This window comes from Callorhinchus milii, unplaced genomic scaffold (assembly GCF_018977255.1).
Source record: "Callorhinchus milii isolate IMCB2004 unplaced genomic scaffold, IMCB_Cmil_1.0 Scaffold4, whole genome shotgun sequence".
NCBI classification, from domain to species: Eukaryota; Metazoa; Chordata; class Chondrichthyes; order Chimaeriformes; family Callorhinchidae; genus Callorhinchus; species Callorhinchus milii.
In genome coordinates, this window is record NW_024704745.1 from 76,901,004 (window position 1) to 76,918,982 (window position 17,979).

At 45.4% G+C, this 17,979-nt stretch overlaps 1 protein-coding gene across 1 annotated transcript in view; it reads left to right on the forward strand.

Annotated features, from left to right (window-relative positions):
- The window catches only part of LOC103177226 (von Willebrand factor A domain-containing protein 3B), a 53,327-nt gene that overhangs the window by 2,040 nt on the left and 33,308 nt on the right, over positions 1-17,979 (forward strand). The window contains exons 3-13 of the mRNA XM_042334596.1: positions 2,626-2,874; positions 3,740-3,831; positions 4,626-4,876; positions 5,503-5,662; positions 9,273-9,442; positions 10,208-10,332; positions 11,039-11,155; positions 14,422-14,609; positions 15,600-15,754; positions 16,853-16,991; positions 17,480-17,611. Of these exons, the coding sequence (XP_042190530.1) occupies positions 2,626-2,874; positions 3,740-3,831; positions 4,626-4,876; positions 5,503-5,662; positions 9,273-9,442; positions 10,208-10,332; positions 11,039-11,155; positions 14,422-14,609; positions 15,600-15,754; positions 16,853-16,991; positions 17,480-17,611 (1,778 nt within the window). The remainder of the gene's footprint in view (positions 1-2,625; positions 2,875-3,739; positions 3,832-4,625; positions 4,877-5,502; positions 5,663-9,272; positions 9,443-10,207; positions 10,333-11,038; positions 11,156-14,421; positions 14,610-15,599; positions 15,755-16,852; positions 16,992-17,479; positions 17,612-17,979) is intronic.

Genomic DNA, 17,979 nt, shown 5'->3' on the forward strand with positions numbered 1-17,979 from the left:
AGGCTCTGCGACCCCATCACTCCCACCCTCACCCGACTCCACTGGTTCCCCATCCCCCAGAGGATCGAACTCAGGATCCTCGTCCTCACCTTTAAGGCCATCCATGGCTTTGTCTCCTCCTACCTCTCTGACCTGCTGACTCCCTACCAAACTGCCCACTCCCTCCATTCATCGGGCTCCGGTCTGCTCCATGTCTCCCGCCCGACCCGCCCTACCATCGGTGGCCGGGCTTTCAGCCTCTCTGCCCCCACACTCTGGAACTCCATCCCACAGTCCCTTCGCCTCGCTTCCTCCCTTGCCTCCTTCAAGGTCGGTCTCAAGACCCTTCTCTTTGACCGTGCCTTTGGTCTCCCTCCCACCTCTCTGCCTTCCCTCACCCCTACACCACCCCCATGCTCGGACCCCGACACCTGACTGTTCAGCGCTTTGGGTCGTCCTCCCGACGTGAAAGGCACTCTATAAATGTCATTTTGTTGTTGTTGTTGTTGAGTCCTGTAGTGTATTGGTTAGAGCACTCGCCTCGCAAGCGAGAGGACCTGGTTTCGATTCCCGGGGAGGCCAAAACCTTAGGCAGGTTTCCTTACACCACATGCCTCTGTTTACCAAGCAGTAAATAAGAACCTGTTTTTAGTCAAGCGGTGGATCACTTTTCCGGTGGTAATAATATCTTTTTTAAAAAATTAGTCACTAAATCCACAACTGTTTGTGGGACACTGACTTGCGCAATTGGCTGCCACGTTTTGCCCACAAAATATAGTCAAATCACTTTACGGTATATTCTGTGAAGGGCTTTGAGACGCCTTGAAGACGTGATAAGGCACTATACCAAATGCAAGGATTATTATTAAATTAACAAAGAGGAGCTTGCTGGTGTAGCTGTCTTAAAAGATCCCCACTACATTATGCTCATGTAATAATTCTAGAGTATTAAAATCATTCTGTTAGTTGATTTTCCACGCAATGCATTTTCTGTACAAATTGATGCAAAATGAATCACTCTTTTCAGGATGAATGGAGAGCTCTGGAAAGCACAAGCTTGGAGTGAAAGTAAGCTTCTTTAGTTATTGAGTACTTTTCCAACTGTGTGTTGGACCAATGTTTGGACCATTGTCTGTTAAGTAAATGAATAACATGTGATCTTTTCCACTTCAAACATGGCTGACTTCCAGGTCGTAAAGTTGCCATGGTTGTCACTTCCTGCACAGGATTGTTGCCTGCGCCGCCTTCCACAATACATCCACTACACTTTTCAGCAAATCCTGTGAAGCGCTTTGAGCGACGTCTTGAGAGCGTGATAAGAAGCCATATCCAATGCAAGGATTCTTATTATATTCTTAACAACAACAACAACCACAATAACTTGCAGTTTTATGGCTCCTGCGAGGTGGGGCAGCTTCTCAGAGTGCTTAACAATGGCGGAGCCCGATGCTGAGCCGGGGGGAAGGAGGGGGAGACGGTAGGCATAGTCAAAGAGGATGGTCTTCAGTTGTGATCTGAAAGAAGGGAGGGAGGGGGCAAGGCGGAGGATTGAGGGAGAGAGTTCCAAAGCTTCGGGACATAGCGTCTGAATGTGTGGCCACCAATGATGGAGCGGAGGGGACAAGCAGGGAGCCAGAGCCAGCCGAGCGGAAGCAGCGGGTGGTGGAGTGGGGAGAAAGCAGATCAGAAAGATAGGGAGGTGCCAGGGCCTGAAGGGATTTGCAGACGAGTGTGAGAGGATCATGAAATTGATCCGTTCTGGGAGAGGGAGCCAGTGGAGCCTGGCGAGGACTGATGTGGTGGGGGTATGGTGTTTAATGTGGGTGAGAATATAGGCGGCGGAGTTCTGAATCAGTTGAAGTTTGTGGGTAGCGAGGAGGGCATTGGAGTATGGGTGGCAACTATATGGTCAAAAAGGTTTGCGTTCTAATGCACAGACGTGTTCCGTCGCGCTGTAAATAGGTGACATTTGAACTGCTCGATTAAAGGCCTCCATTAAAATGACTGCACCCAAAGGCTATAATTTCAGCATTGGGCCTTATACACAGAACAAGACAGATAGCTGATCCAGAACTTACAAGTGTACGGCTATTTGAAATGATCATTGCAGTGTTTGCATAAGACACAAACTTTAGACCGTTGCAAAAATGGTCCTTAATTCTCGTCCAGGCCTGACACTTCAATAATAATAATAATCCTTGCATTTGACATAGCACTTTAACATGTCTTCGAGACGTCTCAAAGGGCTTCACAGAATATATTGTACAGTGAGTTGACTGTATATTTTTGTGGGTGAAACACGGCAGCCAATTGCACACAACAGTGTCTCACAAACAATCATGGATTGAGTGACTAAATTATTATTATTATTTTCAGGGGTTTATTATCCCGGAAAAGCGATCCGCAATTAACAACTGGGTTCCTATTTACTGCTAGGCAAAAAGAGGCGTGTGGAGTAAGGAAACTTGCCTAATGCATCGCCCTGCCCGGGAATTGAACCCAGGTTGTCTCATTTGCGAGGCGAGTGCTCTAACCACTAAGCTACCGGACTCCACAATTAATGATAATAATAATATTTGAGATAGCTGTTTCCTGTTTCCATGCTGTACAGTCGATGTAAATCTATGTATGTGTCTGTGATGGCAGAGGTTACGTTTGATTTGAAGCAAAGAGATGAATCGAAACAGGCTGCTGAGCACGATTCCAAATATCCACAAGTCAATCATAACCACAGGCCAGCCAGAAGGAAAGAAATGGACGAGAAGAATTCACATTTTGAGCCGGACGTGCGGACTCTGATTTCTTCACCGAAATGGCTTCAGCTTCACGGACTGAAGAGAAACAAGCTGACCCTGTCTCAGATCCTGTCACACATTGGCTTTAAGCACAAAGAAGGTAAGCTTCATCGCAGGGTCACAGGAGAGATTCAGGTGAAGTGGGTGCCTTGAGTTAATTCATCTCACCGTTTGTTAAAACCGAGGCCCCATCTGCTGTTCAAATCGATATTCACCCACAAAATAGACAGTCACTGCACTTTACAGTGTATGCTGTGAAGCGCTTTGATACGATACAAGGACAAGGACATATCTAAGATCAAGGTCAATGTTGTTGTGAACATAAAATGGATTTGTTAATCTGTGAGTGAATTTGCAGCGAAAGGCTGAATATGCTAGGAAAAGATCTCTGACTCAAAATGATCGCACTGAATAGATATCCAAGATGCCAGTACCCCGGGCTTTTTGGCTGGGTTTGGAGGCTACTGTTAATCAAAAGAGGGGGGGAAGGGTGTATGTGATTTCATCAACAACAACTTGCATTTATATAGGCCTTCACACAAGACAGCGTCTCAGAGCGCTGCACTTCAAAACATATCTTAACGATTCAACAGTGCTTCCTTTTCTGCCCTGTTCTCTGGAGCTCCATCCCAGATTCCCTCTGGCTCGCTGTTTCCCTTTTTCAAGGTCCGTCTCGAGACCTACCTCTTTGACCATAATTTGGGTCATCTTTCCTCTCCCTACTCCCCTCGGCTCCCACCCCAGCTCGGGTTCCCAAGCCAGGACTGTTAAAAATTTGGGGGCATTCTCCTGATGTGAAAAACGCTATCTATATAAAGGTAAATTTTTATTGTATTGCACGATGCATAAAGAACGAAGTACGTATTTAGGAATAGTTGGATTTTGACTCCTCCCTGTGTTGTTACTGTTACACAGAATTAGTTAAACGTTTTCAGCAAGTAACCAATAAGCCTGTTACATTATAGATTATGTTTATGGACTACGGAAACCTATATCATCCTGTTATGGTGAAGGTTTGTTTCAACAATACGTGAGAAAAGATGGAAGAATTTACAATGTAAGTACTGTACTTGAATACACAGCCACTAGACCTTGCAGTAAATCTTGGGAAGCACTTTGACATATTTTGCTGTCGCGATAAGGCGCTGTATCAAATTCAGAGATTATTTTTTATTTTCGGAAGTTTGGACTATGACAAGAGGAGCAAAGGTGAAAGGGATATTAGAGTCAGAAGGTTGCGGGTGGGTTTAAGCCCCACATCAGGGCTTTGAACCCACGTAGTCTATCTAGGCTGACACTCCAGTGCAGTGCAAGGGATCTGCTGCATTGTTGGAGGTGCTGTCCATTTGGATGAGACATTAAACTCAGGTCACCTCTGCCTAGTCGGATGGACATTAAAGATCCAGTGCCATTATTCGAAAAGTCAGTGCCATTAAAGTCACTCAATGTTTCTGGGACATCGCTGTGATTACCATGTTCGCCTATAAAAGCCTATAGAAGTGAATGCTTGGAGATATTTACACATGATAAGGCGCCCTATCAATAACGCCATATTGCCCAAATTATTTCCTTAGTTTTAGCAGAAAGCACAGGATGGGTACATTTCTAATCTGGTGTCCCTCATCCCTCTGTTCCCCTCTCTGTGGCCATGCTTTGCCCCGAAATTGTGCCTTGTCCATCTTCCGATCTCACCTGAAGATCTTCCTCTTAGACCATGAGAGGTCACCTCTCCTCTCCATTCAGCTCGGTGTCAACCTCCACTGTTAAGTGCTCCAAGCCACTACCCCGTGTGAAGGGCGCTGTATAAATGCAAGTTGTTGTAATTTTGTTGTGTTGTTTGCACTTTCCTAGCTGACCGCCAGCAAGGAGCAGCTCCAGCAGTTTGCTGACTCCCTGAGCAGAGCAATAAGGCTCTACAGACAGCGGCTGGAGTGGTTGACAAGTGGGAGCCATCAACTGTTTGGTGTCATACAGGAACGTTGCATCGCCATTGTCATAGACTTCGCCCCTATGTCGCAGACAATGTTTCACCTCTGCTGTGATGCTCTCTGCACCGTTCTCCGGGAACAGGTGTCGCTCATCTCAAAGTGTAACCTCATTAGGTGAGATAAGGTCAGTTTTATTATTTGGCGAATGAGACGTCGAACCAAGATCCCATCCACCCATTCGTGTTAAAGACGTTAAAGATCCCGTTGCACTCTTTGAGCGACTGTTTGGATAAGACTCTTAAATCGATCCTGTGTTCTGTCTGCCTACATAATAAGCGACCTGAGTGAAATTTTGCTTTGCCTTGGGATGCTTCTGGACATTGTGAAGTTCTATAGCTTAGTGATTAGAGCACTCGCCTCGCAAGCGAGAGGGCCTGGGTTCGATTCCCGGGCAGGGCAAAATCTTAGGCAAGTTTCCTTACTCTACATGTCGCCTCTGTTTCTGAGCAGTAAGTAGGAACCCCGTTGTTAGTGATTGACGGATCGCTTTCCGAGCGTAATAATAACTTAAAAAAAAGATCACGACTGTTTGTGGGACACTGCAGTGAGCAATTGGCTGCTACGTATGGCCCACAAAATATACAGTCACATTACTTCTGTGAAGCGCTTTGAGACATCTCAAAAACATGATAAGGTGCCATATCAAATGCAAGGATTATTATTATTATTATCTGAACATGCTGATCCAGACCAAACCCTCGGTGGTCCGGTGACTAACCTGTGTTGCTAACAATCCGCAGGGCAGCTCAGGACATGGCGATGTGGCAAGAGAAAGCTGTTCCTGTCACCGCACAGACTATAGAGTCTGCGACTGAATGGATCTGGAATCTTTGCTACACGGCGGCTACAACCGAGACCAGTCCAGTCGAGGCTGTGGTACAAGCAATGAGTGACCAAACAGTGAGTCTTGTTGAGTTTCTGGTTCATTTTTACATCCTAAGTGGTACTGACCAACATTGGAAGCCAAGTCTGTAAAACAACAAGATTACATTTGTATAGCGCCTTTCACATCGAGAGGACGTCCCAAGGCGCTGGACAGAGTACAGCATTTCAGACCCGAGCTGGGGTCAGGGGGGGAGAAGGGAGGGGAGGGAGGGGGGTGGCTGATGGCATGGTCAAAGAGGAGGGTCTTGAAGTGGGACTTGAAGGAGGCTAAAGAGGGGGTCAGAGGCGGCTGAGCGGAGGAAGCGGGTTGGTAGGGGGTTAGGAGGTCGCAGAGGTAGGGTGAGGCCATGGAGGGCTTTGTATGTAAGACCAGAATCTTGAACTGGATCCTCTGAAGAATACAGAGTCAGTGGAGTCGAGTGAGAATGGGGGAGATAGAATCATGGAGTTTGGTGCGGGAGAGGACACGGGCTGCAGAGTTCTGGATTATCTGCAGCTGTGGAGGGAGGAGTTGGGAAGGCCCACAAGCAGGGCGTTTGCATAGTCGAGCCTGGAGGTGATGAAGGCATGAACGAGAGTTTCAGTGGCCTGAGGGGTTAGGCAGTGGCGGAGTCGGGTGATGTTACGGAGGTGATGGGAAGGCAGAGCGGGTCATGGCTTGAATGTGGGGGAGAAAAGACAGTTGAGGGTCGAACAAGACCCCCAGGTTCCTGACTGGCTGGTGAGTTGAAGTGTGCAACCATGGAGGTTGATGGTGCCAGAGCCTGAGGTGCTGAGGCGCTGGTGTGAGCCAATCAGGAGGGCCTCAGTCTTGTTCATTCAACTGTAGGAAGTTTGCCCTCATCCAGGACTTGATGTCCGACAGACAGTCTGTCAGGACAGCAGTGGTCCTGGAGTTGAAGGTGGAGGCAGAAAGATAGAGTTGGGTGAGATTCGCATAGATGTGGAAGTTGGCCCCATGTCTGCGGATGATGTCACCAAGGGGGAGCATAGAGATATTAAAGAGAGGGCCAAGGACAGAGCTCTGGGGGACACCAGACGTGACAGTGCGGGCGCTGGAGTAAAAATATAACTGTTGTATTTCAGTTTAATGTATTATCCTCTTGCTAAATCAGCAAAATATAAAAGGCAACAATGTAATTGATGATCTATTAGACTTTGGCCATATATTCATTATCATTTCTGTCCTAAAGACTTTACTCGCAATCTAGACTGACGCTCTAATGCAGTGCTGGGAGTGCTCTGCATTGTTGGAGGTGCCATCCTTCGGGTGAGATGGCAAAATGAGATCCAGTCTACCTGTTCAGGTAGACGATAAAGATCGATCCCATGGCACTATTCGAAAAAAGAGAAGGAGCTTCCTCGCGGTGTCCTGGCCAACAATCTCCCAGATTAAAATAAAAATTGTTCATTCACTTCATGGCTGCATGTGGGTCAATACTGTGTGCAAATTGGTTGCCACATTCGCCCACAAGTTACACAGTGATTACATGTTACAGTAAATTCTGTGAAGCTCTTTGAGACATTCTCCCAATGTGAAAGGTACGATATCAAATACAAGGATTATTATTATGTATTAGGGCTTTAGTTTGTAGGTCTAACAGTAATTGAGTAGGAAATATCTCTGCCCATATTGACTGACCCAGGCTGGCTGTGTCATCATTACTGCCCTGGAATACCCACCTGGCTCAGGAGCTGGACTACTGAGACTACCATAGAGGGTTGGCTCGATTCCGACATTCTGTTACCAAACATGTCACCTTGGAGCCAATTCAGCTCCAAGGAGATCTCGCAAACCTCCCCCTAAGGAGGATGGTCACCTGCTGGTCGTTTGGCTTCCAATACTCACAGGTTTATAATAATAATAATAATAATCCTTGCATTTGATATAGCGCTTTTCACGTTGGGAGGACGTCCCAAAGCGCTTCACAGAACACACTGTAAAGTGAATTGACTGTATATTTGTGGGCGAACGCGGCAGCCAATTGCGCACAACAATGTCCCACAAACAGTCGTAGATTGAAAATGACCAATTTATTATTGTTTTTGGTTTTGGAGGGATTATTATTAGGCTCTGTGTGGAGTAAGGAAACTTGCCCAAGGTTTCGCCCTCTGCCTGGGATTGAACTCAGGTCTCTCACTTGCAAAACGAGTGCTCTAACCACTGAGCTGCAGGACTCCACAGTGAGATAGTCTGATATTAACAGTGAGACACATCTATATAGTCTGATATTAACAGTGACACCTCTATATAGTCTGATATTAACAGTGAGCACCTCTATATAGCCTGATATTAACAGTGAGCACCTCTACATAGTCTGATATTAACAGTGACACCTCTATATAGTCTGATATTAACAGTGATAACCTCTATATAGTCTGATATTAATAGTGAGAACCTCTATATAGTCTGATATTAACAGTGAGAACCATTATATAGTCTGATATTAACAGTGAGAACCTCTATATAGTCTGATATTAACAGTGAGCACCTCTATATAGTCTGATATTAACAGTGAGCACCTCTATATAGTCTGATATTAACAGTGAGCACCTCTATATAGTCTGATATTAACCGTGAGAACCTCTATATACAACAACAACAACAACAAGATTCCATTTATAAAGCGCCTTTCACGTCAGGAGGACGTCGAAATGGTCAGATGGTCAGGGTGAGAAGAGAATATAGTCTGATATTAACAGTGAGAACCTCTATATAGTCTGATAATGCGGGTGAAGTTGCTTTGAGAATTAGACACTTTAACCCAAGATGCCAAACGATTGGTGTTTCCAAAAACTCAGCATCCTGTAGGAATCGGCAAACCAGGAATTGGTTAATTTTCACAGAAAGTAATACACAACTGGAAAGGATTATTTTGGTTGATGCCAGGACACCGAGAATCATTTAAACAGCAGCTTGATGATGAATAAGAACATGGTAGGAACACAGTGTGCCTCTATCTGCAAGATGTGCTGTTACACCAAGCAGAGGAAAGGAGTTAACAAGGTTGATGTCAAAATGTCTTCAGGGGTCATTATTGCTTGCTTTTTCTCCCTCTCACATCTGACCAGAGCTTTGGGTTCACATCACTATAACAAAGAGGTAGAGGAAGAAACTCTTCAAGAATACAAAATAAACACAAACATTTCCATCACACCACAGAGAGTATACGAGTTGGGTCTGATTTCGCTATAGGTGCTGAAAAGGGAAGGGAACTAAACAAATAGTTTGAGAATGTATCACACAAGATACCCTGTAGCTCAGTGGTTAGAGCACTCGCCTCGCAAGCGAGAGACCTCGGTTCGATTCCTGGCAGGGCAAAACCTTGGGTAAGTTTTCTTACTCTATACACCTGATAATAATCCCTCAAGAAAAAAACAAAACAATAATAAATTGGTCACTTCAATCCATGACTATTTGTGGGACACTGCTGTGCGCAATTGGCTGCCGCGTTTTGCCCACAAATATAAAGTCAATTCGCTTTACAGTATATTCTGTGAAGCGCTTTGAGACGTCTAGAAGACGTGAAAAGCGCTATATCAAATGCAAGGATTATTATTATAGATGTGAGCAAGTGAGGTTCCTTCTCCTATTTAATATTGTTGAATGTTTCTGGTGTTGCAGATCGAAGCAGTGTACTTCTTCGCTACCGGGGATGGTCCTGCTGGAATGAGGGAGATTTTGCATCAGAAGCTGGCAGACAGTCCTTGCCCAGTCCATACAGTGTCGTTCAATGCAAAAAAAGAAACGACAATTCAGTTTCTGAAAGAATTAGCTCACTTGACTGCAGGAAGGTAAGTTGCCAAGAGGACTGAGCACAATGGATCCTGGTCCAATCTCTAGTCTTTGTTTGAAGAACATAAGAAAAGTTGGGAAGGGAAAAGATAATTTGGCATCGCCGTACATCAACTGTCCCAGCGTACATTATCCCATCATAATAATAGTAATAATAATCCTTGCATTGATATAGTGCCTTATCACGTCTTCAATACATCTCAAAGTGCTTCACAGGATATACTGTAAAGTGAATTTACTGTATATTTTGTGGGCGAATCGTAGCATGGAACTGCTGGTTTCAGCCCATCTCCAACAATGTAGCACACTCCCAGCACTGTATTTGGAGTTTCAGCCTAGACTGTGAGTTGAAAGTCCTGACTTGTGGCTTGTATCCATCACCTTCTGACTCAGACACAAGTGACACCTTGCCATCCTTGATGCTGCAGTTATTCTAACATTTTCTTGGGGTGGATTTGTTTTTCACTTTTGTTGCATCAGCGACCAGGCCTTCAGTCTCTCTGCCCCCATCCTTTGGAACTCCATCCCACAGGCCCTTCGCTTTGCTCACTCCCTTGTCTGCTTCAAGGTACGTCTCAAGACTCCTCTTCGACCACACCTTTGGTCACCCTCCTACCCCTGCCCTCCGCCCCTCCTGATCCAAACCCCCAGCTCGGGTCCAATTCCCTGATTGTCCAGCGCCTTGAGATATCCTCCCGACCTGAGAGGTGCTATACAAATGTAATTTGTTGTTGTTGTTGATCATCCTTAATGTTTCTTTCCAGATTTCATGCGTTTGCTTTAATGAACGAATATAATGAAGAGGGAACCATTTCCATCAATGACTCGAACAAGGTCGACAGCCCAGCTCCACATACCCACAGGAAGCTTATAGGAGGTTTGCCCCCAGGTCAGTATTCCAGGGGATTAACAAGAGACTGCAATTGTGCCTTCTAACTCAGGCATTACGTGGTTTGCATGTAGGTATCATTTGTCCACCAAATGTATCCTTTGTTCCACAAATCTAATTTGTTGTTGTTGTTATGTGACGTGGCTTGAACCCGTAAGTGATGAAGTGATTCTGCACAATGGCAGGGTTGGACATTGAGCAAAGGAGAGCGTGGTGAGGGTAGGGGAGATGATTATGGGCGCAGCCGAAGAGGTAATTCTTAAGAAGAGGGATTGAAAGAAATATACAGAAATATAGAGGGATTGAGACAGCACGTTCCAGAGGTGAGGGTCAGCATGACTGAAGGTACGGCCACTGATGGTGGCGCGGAGGGCACATGCAGCAGCCTTGTGTCCGCTGAGAAAAGGGGGCGAGGAGTGGAGTGATGTACGAGAGGGTCACAGGGAAGGGAGGTGCCGGGGCATGAAGGGATTTGTGGGTGAGGGCGAGTAAATTGAAATCAATCCTTTCATAGACAGGGAGTCGGTAAAACCCGGCGAGGTGGTGACGGGGTGGGGTTTAGTTCGGGTGAGGATGTGAGAAGGGGAATTTTGTGTACGTTCGAGCTTGTGGATGGTGAAACTGGGGAGCTCAGCAGGGAGTATAATTCGACATTAATCTAATAAATGCAACTCACAGGGAATTTTTGTTCCCTCTCCCTCATCAGGGGCCGGAGTCAGAGAAGATGTGTTTCTGATCTGGTGTGAGATCGAAGAAGCCAGAAACACGCTGACTGAGGTGCAGACTCTGATCATGGAAGTCCCTCAACCTACACGTCACGCAGGTACCGAACACGCTTCGGTCATTTACTTCTTACAGTTGCACAGAGTAAACGCACAGGGTTTTGAAGGCCTCGTTTGCAACATTACGAAGCATTATCACAAAGAGACAATTTTAATAATAAAGCTAATCCTTGCATTTGATGTAGCACCTTATCAAGTCTTCGAGGTATCTCAAAGCGCTTCACAGAATATATTGTGTATTTTGTGGGTGAAACGCGGCAGCCAGTTTGTCCCACAAACGGCCATGGAGAGAGTGACCTATTTTATTTAGGGGATTTGTTGGTCAGGACACTGGGAGAAACTCCTGGATCCACATTTGTTGCACCTTTGGCCATTGCTGCTCCTTTACCCCAGTGGTTGCTTTGTTCCTCTTCCTTTACCCACTTACTCGTTAAACACACTCCACGTCCTTCATTAATTGTTACCTTCCCCACCCACCCACAACCCATCAAATATTTGACACAGCTTCTTTCACGTCAGAAGGACGTCTCAAAGCGCTTCACGTGATTTACTGTGAAGTGTAGTGACTGTATATATTGTAGGCGAACATACATTCGCACCCACAGAATTTCCAGTCGTCTGAAGAACAGAACAATTTGGGTGGGTCACGTACTACAGTAACAACTATTAAATTTAAAAACAGTGCCCCACGCAGACCTTAACGCAAGCGTGGAATGAATAACAATAATAATATCATCCTTACATTAGATATAATAATAAACAGCAACAACAAATTACACTTGTATAGCGCCCTTCACATCGGAAAGACGTCCCAGGGCACTGGACAGTCAGGGCTTTTTTGGACCCGAGCTGGGAGATGGGGTCAGGAGGCATGGAGGGCAGGGGGGCATTGGGGGTGGGAGGGTGACCAAAGGCATGGTCGAAGAGGAAGGTCTTTAGATGGGACCTGAAGGAGACATGAGAGGGGGTGAGGTGGAGGGGTTGCGGGTTAGAGTTTCAGACTGTGGGAGCAGAGAAGCTGAATGCCCGGCCACATTCAGGAAATGAATGAATGAATGAACATGGGGCGGGAAGTGCTGGGGACCTGAAGGAGCCCGATGTGTCCATTGAGTGAGGGAGTGGACGGGCTGATATGGGGTTATGAGGTCAGAGAGGTAGTGGGGAGCAAGACTGTGGAGGGCCTTGAAGGTAAGAACGAGGGCTTTGTTCTTGATTCTCTGAGGGATGAGGAGCCAGTGAATCCGGGCAAGAACAGGGGTGATTGGATGAACCTTGCTTTTGATATAGCACCTTATCATGTTGTTGAGATGTCTCCAAGATCTTCACAGAATATAACTGTCAAGCTAATTGACTGTGTATTTTGTGGGCGAATTGCGGTAGCCAATTACGCACAGCAGCGTCCCACAATCGGCCATGGAGGTTAATTTAAAGTTAAAGATTGAGTAACATACATTGGAAAGACATCTCAAAGCGCTTCACAGGACACGCTGCAAAGTGCAGTGACTGCGTAGGTAAAATAGAAATGAATGGGTAAAGAAACAAAGGCTGACGTGCACTTAGTTCAGAGAGCCTACGGTGTCATTGCTGGATCACGACACTTGTTCCCATTTTGTGCAGACACTGCGTGTCTGACTCTTAAATAAAACGAGAGGTTGTAATCCCATGGTGTTAATCAGAATCGGTTGCTTTGTGTTCCTTGGCAGAGAATCCTCGCCCCGCATATAAAAATGTTTCTTTTTCATCTAGAATGCATGAGTGAACAGCGCAATGATAGATATTTGGTTAAATGGACTCAGAAGTACATATTTGCAGAACCGATCGATTTCAGGATCCTCACACTCATCCAAGATTGCTTGACAGATATCATAGTAGGCAATGAGCAGAAAAATAGGATTTAAAGGATGACCAAGGACGCAATTGAAGAAATATGTTTTCAGGAGATTTTTGGAGGCAAGAGGGAGTGAGTTATTCCACAAGGGGAAGTCTTTTGGAAAAAACGTTCCAGAGGACAGGGCCAGGGTGAATGAAGGTTTGGCCATGAATGGTGGAGCTGAGGGACTGGGGAATGAACAATAGATTGGAGCTGGAAGAGTGGAGGGCAAGGGCAGTAACGTAGGGCTGGAGAAGATAGCAACAACAACCACAACAAAATGACATTTGTATAGTGCCTTTCACGCCGGGAGGACATCCCAAGGCACTGGATAGACAGAGATACCGCCCCGAGCTGATGGTCAGGGTGGGGGAGGGTGGCGGGCAGAGGGGGAAGTAGGGAGATCGAAAACACGGTCGAAGAGGAGGGTCTTGAGGTGGGTCTTGAAGTTGGCGAGGAAGGGGACGAGGCGGAGGGACTGCAGGATGGAGTTCCAGAGGGTGGGCGCAGAGTGGTGGAAGGCCCGCCCACTGATAGTGGGGCGAGCAAGGCAGGGTTATGAAGCAGGCTGGAGCCCACTGAGCGGAGGGAGCACCCTGGGTGGTAGGGGTTTTGGAGGTTGGAGAGGTAGGGGGGAGCAAGACTGTTGAGGGCTTTGAAGGTGAGGACCAGGATCTTGGACTGTATCCTCTGTGTGATGGGAAGCCAGTGGAGTTGGGCAAGGATGGGGGTGATAGGGTAAAGGAGCCTAGTGCGGGAGAGGACGCGGGCTGCAGAGTTCTGGATGATCTGCAGCCTGTGGAGGAAGGATTTGGGGAGGCCGACAATCAGTGAGTTTGCATAGTCGAGCCTTGATGTAATGAAGGCATGTATCAGGGTATCAGTGGCTTGCATAGGTAGGGTAGGATGGGGTGGGATCATTTAAGGAATTGAAGATGGGGCAAAGGTCTTAAAGTTGTCTGGGCTAGTAGGAGGCATTGGAGCTTGGTGGAGTTCTGTAGTGTAGTGGTTAGAGTACTCGCCTTGCAAGCCAGAGGACACAATTTTGATTCCCTGGTGACCTTAGGCAACTTTCCTTACTCCACATGCCTGTTTCCCTAGCAGTAAGTAGGAATTGGGGTATTAAGGTAATAATCTCTCTCAAAATAATAATAATAATAATTTGGTCGCAACTGTTTTTGGGGCACTGCTGTGTGCAATTGACTGCTACATTTTTGCCCATAAATTACACTTTACAATATATGCTGTGAAGTACTTTGACTGGTCTCATTGATATAACGGCACTATTTCAAATGCAAGGATTATTAATTTTATTATTAATATTATATTGGTAATGATGATTAAGGATGATGTATGATTTTTAAAAATGTATTCTTCCTTTAAACTCTGTGCCCTTTTCTTTATTTACTTGCCTTTTCTGTGTTAAAACAGTTACAGTCGATAAGCCAATGCCACGGCCCAAAACAGAGGACTATATAAGTTCCAAGAAATGGCTTGAAAAGTATGGATTGAAAGTCCGCAAACTAACCTGGTCCGACGCCCTGGCAGACTGTGCCTTTCGCCACACTGATGCTGTGGTGGACGTGAAAGGGAAACCGGCTAATGAGAACATTCAGACCGACGCAGTAAGTCAATTTTATTAAAAGTCTACCAATAACACTAATAATTACGGCACCTTAACACATCGGTGAGGATTTACTGTGAATTATTGTAGGTATACTTACACAGCAGTCAATTAATGCACAATTTAGAATGTTTAGAACTAATGACCAGAAACTCAGATCATTATTTGTCAGTGATGGATAAATATTGATGTTAAATTAACCTTCCCTCAACTCAACGTACAGATTTTTTTTCCCCCTGTGAAAACGCTTCACACACTTGACTGGAAGCTCAAGCTGGGGGTGTGGTAGAGGCTGAAATATATTAATTGTAAATGCGAAAAGCATTTCTTTTTCATAAAATATTGTGTGTTAAGTGTTGCAAGTCACACAGAATCAATCGTGTATTTCAACAATTTCCACATTTGTGATAACTATATCTACAGCAGCCCCTAGTGATCCTAATAAAACACTGTTGAAGGATAAATTGCGATGTTTAATGGAATTGATTACAAAATAAACAGACACTACACTTCACGGTAAAATTGTGTGAAGTGCTTTGAGACGTCTCGCCGATGTGATAAGGCACTATATCAATTGCAAGGATTCTGCTTCTTATCCTTCTTATATTTATCCGTACACGGCCAGGACATTTTCTTCAGATTACACAAAATTAAGCTTTGAAAACATTTCTCTGAATATTTATAAAAATGCCAACGGTGCACTCAGTGCTCGTCTATGAGCTTCAAAGTCTCGATGCGAGGGCACATTTGAGGGCACCCAAAACCATTTGACTCAGAAACAACAATAACAACGGCAAATTACATTTGTACAGCGCCTTTCACATCAGGAGATTGTCCCGAGGCGATGACAGAGAAGAGGGTGCTACCAACTAAACCAGGCTGACACCTTCTTCTAAGTCTTTCTATTGGGAACAGAAGATGGACAAATTGACCTCACTACTCAGATGATGCCTTGATTATAGATTTATTGTAAAATCTCGCCTATTAACAGGAAACCAACATGAAACTGGTCAACGCCAAGTACTGTGACCGGTTTGCCCATACTCAGTGGAAAGATGGTTCTATTGTGCACGTGTACATTACACCTGAGAAATGCAAGCAGTACCAGCAAAGAATGAAGATTGCCCTGGACCAGATGCGTAGGAGGTAAGATTGAAACCCAACGCAGTTGTTTTTGAAAGATGCACAAAGATTTGAGGGACGGGAGGTCAGTGAATGACAATCGTGAGGCAGGACCATACCAAGAATCAACTTAACACAATAAATTGGCTGGAAGGCTAGTTGACTTAACCAGATCAACAATTCTATGCCATATGGAGCCCTGTAGAGTGTTGGTTAAAAACTAGCCTCACAAGTGAGAGAACCTGGGTTCCATTCCCTGGGCGAAACATTACATAAGTTTCCTTACACTACACACCTCTGATTACCTAGCAGTACGTGTGAACCTGGTTATTAGTCGATTAGCGGATCGCTTTCCAGGGGTAATAATCGCTTCAAAAGAAGTAAATAAGTAATAATTTCATGGTCTTGCTCACCCTACCTCTGCGACCTCCTAACCCCTTACCATCCTGTTTGCTCCCTCTGCTCAGTGGGCTCCAGCCTGCTTCACGTCCCCCACCTCGCTCACCTCACTATTGGTGGGTGGGCCTTCTGTCACTCTGCCCCCACCCTCTGGAACTCCATCCCACAGTCCTTCTGTCTCGCCCCCTCTCTCGCCACCTTCAAGACCTATCTCAAGACCCTCCTCTTCGACTGTGCTTTCGATCTCCCTGCTTCACCCCCTTCCCTCCACCCTCTCCCACCCCGACCCCCAGCCGGGTCCGTAACTCTGTCTGTCCAGTGCCTTGGGACATCCTCCCAACATGAAAGGTGCTTTACAAATGTCATGTTTTTGTTGTTGTAATTTCGGTCACTCAATCCATGGCTGTTTGTGGGACACTACTGTGCACAATTGGCTGCAGTGTTTCGCCCACAAAATATATAGTCAATTCATTTTACAGTATAGTCTGTGAAGTGCTTTGATAAGTCTTGAAGATGTGTTAAGGTGCTATATCAAATGCAAGCAATGTTATGATAAATTGCTGTCTTATGCTGTTTTTGGCAGGTACTGTGCTTTTCAGGACTCAGTGATCGATTTGCTGTGAAAAGCACAGTTTGAAGACTGCATCAGATACTGGAATTTATTCTGATTCATAAGGTTGCAGTCAAACATGCTGAAATATTTCCTTGCTTTTATTGTCACAGAATTGACTGGCTGCAGCAAGGAAGCAGAGAACTGTTTGGGACTGTGATTGAAGATGAGATCTATATCCTGATTGACATCTCTCAGTCCATGATCGATAAGCTGCAGTTGGTTAAGGAAAAGATATTTCAACTCATGCAGGTTTGTCACTGTGCAAAATTGATATTTTCTTAACTCTTATTTTTCTATTACATCCCTCGATCCCTCCGCTCCACCATTGGCAGCTGTGCTTTCAGCCACTATGCTCTGAACCTCTGCATCTCCCTATCTCAATCCCTCTGCCTCACCCCCTCTTTGCCCTCTTCAAATTACACCTGAATTTATTTCTATTTCAACCGTGCCTACAGTCACCTCCCCTGTCTCCCCAGCACGGCATCAAACTATGTCAGCGTTGAATACTACCTTGTGTGAAGAGAACTATACAAATCAATATAAACTATGCAGAAAGAGCGGAAGAGTAAGATAAGTTGCATAACTCTTTCAAAGAACCGGCAAAGGCACGATGGACTGAATGGCTGCCTTTTGAGCTGTAGGATTCTATGACATATATTTCTACACTTAAGGTGATATGAATTCACTTGATATTATGTATTATATCTTGTACTTAAAGCAATATTTACTTGATCCAGGAACAGCTGAGACACAAGATCAAATTCAACTTTGTGAGGTTTGGCTCCAGAGCTATGTCTTGGCAGGACAAGTTGGCAGAAGTCAATGAAAACAACCTGGAAAATGCCTGGGCCTGGGTTAAACGACTTCAGGTAAAAGATTTGAATTCTTTTTGATAGGAATACAATAGTCGACTGTGTTGTGAAGTGGCAGCCAATTGCGCACAGCAGTGTCTCGCAAACAGTCGTGGATTGAGTGACCAAATTATTACTATTACCCCGGAAGCGGTCCGCCAATTGATTAACAACCACAACTTGCATTTATATAGCGCTCCTCATGTAGGAGAGCATCCCAGAGCACTTAACAACCACCTAACAACCGGGTTCCTACTTACTGCTAGGTAAACAGAGGCGTGTGGAATAAGGAAACTTGCCTCAGTTTCACCCCACCCAGGAATGGAACCCAGGTCCTCTTGCTTTGAGGCGAGTGCTCTAACCAACGTGTTACAGGACTCCACAAC